Source organism: Corvus hawaiiensis, chromosome 35 (genome assembly GCF_020740725.1).
Source record: "Corvus hawaiiensis isolate bCorHaw1 chromosome 35, bCorHaw1.pri.cur, whole genome shotgun sequence".
Lineage (NCBI taxonomy): Eukaryota > Metazoa > Chordata > Aves > Passeriformes > Corvidae > Corvus > Corvus hawaiiensis.
In genome coordinates, this window is record NC_063247.1 from 389,995 (window position 1) to 398,184 (window position 8,190).

At 53.3% G+C, this 8,190-nt stretch overlaps 1 protein-coding gene across 1 annotated transcript in view; it reads right to left on the bottom strand.

Moving 5' to 3' along the window:
• Window positions 1-8,190, bottom strand: part of LOC125318998 (zinc finger protein 91-like) — a 156,655-nt gene that overhangs the window by 128,604 nt on the left and 19,861 nt on the right. The window contains 1 exon segment of the mRNA XM_048289961.1: window positions 7,744-8,189. Within this exon segment, the coding sequence (XP_048145918.1) occupies window positions 7,744-8,189 (446 nt within the window).

An 8,190-nucleotide genomic window follows, 5' to 3' on the forward strand; every position in this document is an offset into this window, starting at 1 on the left:
CGTACTGGTCTGGAAAGGTGTGTTTAGCATATTGCAAACCTCCATTCCTGAAAACTCAGTTCGGGAATTATTAGACTGGGCTACTTTAAAAGGGATTTCCATGGACAGAGATACTGCCCTGGACTTTGCCTTATGGCCGGAACTCGGCTCTGCTGTCCGACACGAGCTCCCGACTGGGGAGCCGGCAGCGTTAGAATTATACAAAACCTGGCGTTCATTATTTTTTCTGCTGACAGCCCTTGACTGTGATAGCAGGGCTGGCTCGCCTGTCTCGGTGATGAGTGACGGAGGAATGTCCGAGGGGGGCCCCGCTGACTGGGCTTCTGGGGCAAGTGATGGTGGATTTGGAATAACCCCCCCGGCTCCACAGGCAGAGCCTGCACCGGCTCACCCTGCACAGTCTCAGGACTCCGCAGCCCCCAGGGACCCCGCGCCGGCAGAGGCGGGGGGGTCAGGGCAGAGGCAGGGCGCACAGCCTGCCTTGCCGTTCAGCTGGACGGCAGCCACAGCTTATCCAGGGCCGCAGATCAGCGGCTTAGCCAACTGGACGCCCAGAGAGCATCCTAGTTCGGTTCCGTATGCACCTGGATCTAACTTAGCGGGCGTAGCGCCGGGCGTGCCCGCCCCGGGACTGCCTGGCTATGGCCCGCTGCCCTCCCTGGCGCTGGACTGTTCTGCGCAGTCGCAGAACCGAACCATGGACCCTTTTATGCAGCATTTGCCCTTTCTGGCAGAGCTGCGAAACCTATCCCGAAGGATGGAGGACTTGCTCAGCCTGTTAGAGCGGCGAATGCCCGAGCCCGCGCCGCAAGCGGCGCCAGTGCCGGCCGTGCCACCCGTGCCACCCGCGGCCCCCCCCCCAGAAGCGGGAGCCGCAGCTCCGAGCCGAGAAACGGCGCGGCCGGCGGCGAAACCGGGAGCAGCGCTGCCACGGGAAAACCCGGAGGCGGCAGCAGCTGTGGAGCGGCGGGCAGAAGCGGCGGCGCCGGGAGCGCCCGCAGAGAACGGACCGGCAGCGGCGCCGGGCGCGTCCGCAGAGCGCCGGCCAGAGACGGCGGCGCCGAGCGCGCCCGGGGAGCGCGAAACAGCAGCGGAAGCGGCGGCAGCGCCGAACGTGGCTGCTGTGCGGGAGACGACCACGGCGCCAACCGCGGCGCCGGGCACAGTCGTAGCTCCAGAGTCGGCTGCAGCTTCAGTACCGGCTCGGTCGGATCTGGCCGAGACGGCCTCCCGTAAAGAGACTGCTGTACAAACTGCCGCGCAGCCAGCTGCAGTCTGTGCTGTCTGTTCTGGCTCTGGCGAACTTAGCCAAAGTGCCTCACCTCCCCGTACATTTCTGTTCCCTCCCAGCACCCCAAAGTTGCCTTTGCCTGATGATTCCTCGTCAGGCAGTGAGGCAGATGAGGTTCTGGCCCCGGGTCGTCAGGCGGCTGTAGCCGCGCGGCGAAGAAAAAGGCTGCGCCAGTCTCGCCCCTGGACCTTTCCGGACTGCACGGTAACAGTGCGTCCGACGCATCATAATCGCTTCCTAGAGTCTCTTAAGATGCAAGCATTGGGGGAGGGTGACTGGAGGTTATTAGAAATCCTTGGAATGCCAAATAGATCTGAGGATTCTGGGGGTAACCGGGGAGCTGTTACACTCCATCCGCAGGCTGTGCCCGACGTTCAGGATGGTACTGGTTCCCCAAAAGAGATCCGAGCTTTCCCAGTGTATAAGGCTCTCCCAGATTCAGGAGAGCATGACAAGCATGAGGTAATTGCTTGGAAAGTTGCCCAGGACCTCCAATCCAAGGTGGCACAATATGGGCTAGGTTCTGCTGAGGTTATGCAAATAATAAGGGTGATAAATACAGATTTGCTTTCTCCATTTGATATCAGACACTTAGGTCAAATTCTATTTCAACCTGTACAATTTACAGTTTTTGAAACAACCTGGAGAAAACTGGCCAACAAGACTGCATTAGCAAATTTGCAGCTCCCTGCTGCTGATCCTAGACAGACAGCAGGAGTGGATGCTTTGATGGGGACTGGTCCCTTCTCTGATCCCAGTCTACAGGGTAACTTGCCCTCTAGCATCCTGCAGCAAGCTCAACAGCTCGGCATGGCTGCCCTGTTGAAAACCATAGAGTTGTCAGCACCCAGAAAGCGATATACTGAAATAGTTCGAGGAAAATCAGAGTCATTCCTTTCTTTTGTAGAGAAAGTTGCTGCTTCTCTCGAGAAGCAGGTTGAAGATGACGGGTTAAGACAGTTGTTGTTAAGGCAGTTAGTGAGAGATAACGCAAACGAGGAGTGCAGAAAAATCATAGATGCCTTACCAGGGGATCCTGAGGTAACAGACATGGTCGAAGCCTGCGCTAAGGTGGGATCTGGGAACCAGAGAAGGTCTGCTTTGGCTGCGTTCCTGCAGGCTGTTCACGCATCTTCTGGTCGTGAACCAAAGCAACCAAAACAGGTGAAGAAACGGAAGCGGCCTAAGCCTAGCCAAAAAGAGAACACACCGATCCCCCAGTGCAAGAGGTGTGGCAGGCCAGGGCATTGCACGGGTTACTGTAGATCCCGGACTCATGCCAATGGTCAGCCTTTGTCGGGAAACTTCCGCCGGGGTGCAAGGAGGGGGAATTGCTCTCCGATGCAGTCGCTCCCCCAGAGAGTGGCACAGGTACAGGCACAGGCCTACCCAGCCACCCTAGAGACGGCACCCAAGGATCAGACGGCACCCAGGGATCAGACGGCACCCACGGATCAGACGGGTTTGACGTCCACACCACAGCTGCAGTCGTCTTAGACTCCAGCGGTATTTACAAGGTTCCCTTGGATGCATATGGACCCTTAGCCCAGGGATCCAGTGCAATGCTGGTGGGAAAACCTGATGTTGCCCATCAGGGAATCTTAGTGCACTCAGGAGTTATTGATGCTGACTTTAAAGGTCAGATTTGCGCTATGGTCTCCACGCAAAAACCCCCTGTAACTATTCCTGAAAAGACCTGCCTTGCTAAATTGGTGCCTTTTAAGTCTTGTGTCCCCAGGATAGAGCAACAAACTCACGAAGATAACGGCAGTGGATCTACGGGACTTCCGCAGGCCTTCTGGGCTGCAGACATCTCTGACCAAAGGCCACAGATGACATGTACCCTGATCCTGCCGAACGCCCGTCTGCCCCGGATTCAGCTTCGAGGTTTGATTGATACGGGTGCTGATGTAACTATCATCTCCTTCTCTGCGTGGCCTCCCTCATGGCCTTTAGCCCCGGTGGGATCGGCCATCGCAGGATTAGGAGGATCCACACAGAGCTATCTAAGCGAACGGCCTGTGGTGGTGAAGGACTCAGAGGGGCACACAGCTACAATCAGGCCTTATGTTGCTACCACTTCCCTTAACCTTTGGGGGCGGGATGTGTTGGCAGCTTGGGGTGTACGGATTGGGACAAATTTTTAGCAGGGGTCACTGTGTGTAAGGGCGCACAGCATTCTACACTGCCTTTGCGGTGGTTGACTGACACACCAGTCTTTGAGCCGCAGTGGCCCCTACCAAAAGAGAAGTTAGACGCCCTTCATCAGCTGGTTCAGGAACAGTTGCAACAGGGGCACCTTGAACCTTCTACTAGCCCCTGGAACACTCCTGTTTTCGTAATTAAGAAGAAATCAGGGAAATGGAGGTTATTGCAGGACCTCCGGAAAGTTAATGCAGTAATGGAAGGTATGGGGGCATTGCAGCCTGGCATGCCCTCTCCCACCATGATTCCTACGGGGTGGGACATCCTGATCATTGATTTAAAGGATTGTTTTTTCACAATTCCTTTGCATCCTGATGACAAACCAAAATTTGCCTTTACTGTGCCTGCCATTAACAATGCTGAACCTGCTAAGAGATACCAATTGAAGGTCCTCCCTCAAGGGATGAGGAACAGCCCAATTATCTGTCAGTGGTATGTCGCCCAAGCTTTAGCCGGAGTTCGCAAGCAGTTTCCTGATGCATGCTGCTACCACTACATGGATGATATCCTGGTGGCAGCATCCACTCGGGACGAGCTGCTGAGAATACAGCCTCAGGTGCTCGTTGCTCTGCATGCCTATGGATTAGAGGTAGCTCCGGAGAAAGTTCAACAGCATCCTCCTTGGAAATATTTAGGAGTGAAAATTTTGGACCAAATTATCCAACGCCAAGAGGTGCAATTCCTGGATTCGATTAAAACCTTGAATGATGCTCAAAAGCTGTTGGGTGTCATCAATTGGTTACGACCTTATTTAGGTCTAACTGCAGAGCAGCTTTCCCCTCTTTTTAATATATTAAAAGGGGACCCTGGTCTGAATTCACCTCGGGAGTTGACTCCGGAAGCGCGGCAAGCGCTGCGGGAGGTCCAACGGGCTGTTTCCGCTCGTCAGGTTTATCGAGTGGATCCCTCCATTGCTATCACTGTTTACATTACTATTCCAGACCTCCATCCTACAGGTATCATTGGCCAGTGGAATGCACAATGGCCTGATCTTTTGCATATCCTAGAATGGGTCTTTTTGCCTCACCAGCCAAAAAGGACGGTGACCACAGTGTTTGAATTGGTCGCTTCTCTGATAATCAAATGCCGTCAACGGTGTTTGCAACTGATGGCTGCGGATCCTGCAGTAATTGTCATTCCGATCTCAAAGGAATACTTTGAGTGGAGCCTCATCCATAGTGCTCCTTTGCAAAGCGCGCTGCAAAACTTTTCAGGGCAGATCACTTACCATCTGCCCAGCCATAAATTACTGCAGCTGGCAAAATCGACCGTACGTTCCTTGCGGCCGAGAAATAGCCGAGTGCCGGTGCAAGGACCCACCGTCTTTACGGATGGTTCAGGGAAAACTGGGAAAGCCATTGTTACCTGGAAGGAGGGATCGGAATGGCAGGTGCTGAAGGAACACGAGTCAGGCTCTGCTCAGTTAGTTGAATTAAGGGCTGTTACCATGGCTTTTCAGCGATTCTCACAGGAACCTTTGAATTTGGTTACTGACTCTGCTTATGTAGCAGATATAACTCAACGCTTAGATTGTTCACTTCTGAAGGAGGTGAACAATGAGGCTCTGTTTTCACTGTTGCAAACCTTGTGGTCTGCGATTCAGGCTCGAGTGCATCCGTATTACATTCTGCACATTCGAAGCCACACCAATTTACCAGGGTTTCTAACAGAAGGCAATGCCAGGGCTGACATGCTGGCCAACCCTGCGTGGGTAGGGCCTCAGCCTGACAAAATTGCACAAGCCAAGGCATCGCATGGTTTCTTCCATCAAAGTGCACATACCCTGCAGAAGCAGTTCCATTTAACGCCAACCGAGGCGCGCGACATTGTCAGCGCTTGTGCTGACTGTCACGGACTCGCTGCGCCTTTGCCAGCAGGGGTAAACTCCAGAGGGCTAAAAGCCTTGCAGATTTGGCAAACGGATGTAACTCACATCCCAGAATTTGGTCGGCTGAAATATGTGCACATGTCTATTGACACTTTCTCCTCGGCTATGTGGGCTACTGCTCACACTGGAGAGAAGGGCCGTGATGTCATTGCCCATTGGAAATTGGCTTTCTCAGTCCTGGGCGTGCCAGCTTCTGTGAAAACCGATAATGGTCCTGCCTATGCCTCGGAGAAGACGCGGCAGTTTTTACACCTATGGGGTGTAGACCATACCTTTGGTATCCCACATTCTCCTACTGGCCAAGCCATTGTCGAACGCGCTCATGGTACCTTGAAGCGTGTTTCGGACAAACAGAAAAGGAGAATGCATGGAGAAACCCCACAGAGCCGACTAGCAAAAGCTTTGTATACAATTAATCACCTTACAGTACCACAAAATTCAAATAACCCTGTTATTCTGAATCATTTTCTCTCATTGCAGTCTGCAGGCGACACACAACTGCCCCGGGCAATAGTCTGGGTACGGAATTTACTCACTAACCAGTGGGAAGGCCCACATGAGCTTATCGTTTGGGGTCATGGGTATGCTTGCGTTTCCACAGATATTGGAGTATGGTGGCTACCTTCAAAATGCGTTCGCCCTGACCTACGGCAGCAGAGGCAGAACAGGCAACCTCCAAATGATGACCAGAACGCCAACCATCCAAATGGTGACCAGAATGTAGATCATCAACCTAATGACTCTTCTGATGATGACCAGGATGTCAACCATCAGGCAGATGGTCCTTCTACAAGCAGAGACTGGGATGGTCCTTCCACAAGCTGAGACTGAATTTTGAATTTCTTGTTATGGAGTCAGATAGTTAAAGCCTTAAGGACATTTTTAGAATTAATAACTGATGTAGATTTCTATTTAGGATTAATAGTAGAGTTGTTATCTTATAAAACAAAAAGGGGGAATTGTAGGTACAAAAATGCTGTTAGTGAGGATCTTCTTGTTATTTTTCTAAGTCCGTGAGAGACTTTTCTCTCTCACAGAAGAGGTAGCAGGGAATGTAAACAACCAAGCCACCTGCAACCTTGGAAAGTCTTGTTTATGGTATAGTAGAAAATATTTTGATAATGGATATTTTAGGATTTTGGCCAATCACCCCCAAGGGGTGGCTGGTCCTTTGTCCAATTAGACTATGAAGAAAAAAGTCTATAAAAGAGTTTGTAAAATAATTAAATAAATCAATCTTGCTGCACAATTCCTGCCTGCTGGATCTTCTCCTCCTCCTCCTCCCTATAGATGCGGGACACGGTGATATACCATAGGAACTAGGCCTGCAGTAATAAGGGGGTGCTCCCCCAGCAGCCCCCAGCACGCTACAGCAAGCCAAGAGCTCAGGGAGCCACCCTGGATCCCCACTCCATAAGCCCTTGCTCCACGGCCGCCATGGGACCTTCCTTCCCGCAGTCCCACCCTCATTTCCACCCTTTCCATTTACTCCCCTCCTTTCCCATCAATCCCCAGCTGCCAGCCCCTGCCCCCATCAGTTTGGGGGTCCCAGTCCCCCCTTTTGACCCTTTCCCAACCCTTTTCACACAATCCTCCCAATCCCCAGCCCCCTCCTGCTCAGTTTTGGGATCCCACCCTTCCCATTCCCTAATTTCTAAGCTTTCCCACACCTCTCCCATCATCCCCCAGTCCTCAGCCCCTTTCCCATTCTTGCTTTAGGGAGTCCCACTCCCCCTCCAACTCATTTTATGGGTCCCACACACCCATTTTCCCTCCTCTCCCCACCTTCCCCACCATACCCGAGTCCTCTTCCACCCCCTCGGCTCACCTGAGAGCTCCATGCCTGTGGCCAGGGGGGCTCCCAGCACCACCAGTGCCACCAGCATGGCCCCAGCTGCCCCATCCCCAGCTCTGGGCAGATGCTGAAACCTCCCCTCTCCCTTAATTCTGCTCCCAGGGGGCACTGGGGGTGAGGGGGGCCCAAGTGGGGAGCTCTGGGTGCGGCAGATCTGCCTGGCACCTGGGCAGTCATCAGCGAGAAAAGCTCAGAGTGGCTAAAAATTGTTTAGTGACTTCTTTGATTGGCTGAGGAAAGGCCCAGGAGCTGAGATAAGGACCAGGAGAGCTCCTGCCCCAATCACCAGCACGGAAAAACAGACCCAGTCTGAGGACAGGGATTGCATTTATTAGCAATGAAATCAGAGCACGAGAATGAGAAGTGAAATAAATCTCTCAAACATTCCCCGCAACCATGGGGATCATCTGGAACAGGGGTCACCAGGTCTCTGCCCAACGGGGGTCACTGTGCATCACCCCACATGGATCCTCTGCTGCAAGATGAAGTTGGAGCTCTTCCTGCACTCAGGGCACTTGCAGGGCTTCCCTTACTGGTGGCACTGTTGGTGTGTGGTCAAGTGAGAGCTCCAGGAGAAGCTCTTCCCGCACTCGGGACACTCATAGGGCCTCTCCCCAGTGTGGATGCGTTTGTGCCTGGTGAGGTCAAAGTTGTACCTGAAGCACTTCCCGCAGTCGGGGCAGCGGAAGGGCCTCTCATCTGTGTGAATCCGCTGGTGCTGGAGGAGACTGGAGCTGGTCTGAAACCTCTTCCCACACTCCCCACACTCGTAGGGCCGTTCCCCTGTGTGGATCATCTGGTGGCAAATCAGGTTGGAGCGGCGGCTGAAGCTCTTCCCACATTCCCCACACACATAGGGCCGTTCCCCGGTGTGGATCATCCGGTGGTGGATCAGGTTGGTGCTCCGGCTGAAGCTCTTCCCACATTCCAAGCACTTGAAGCGTTTCTCCC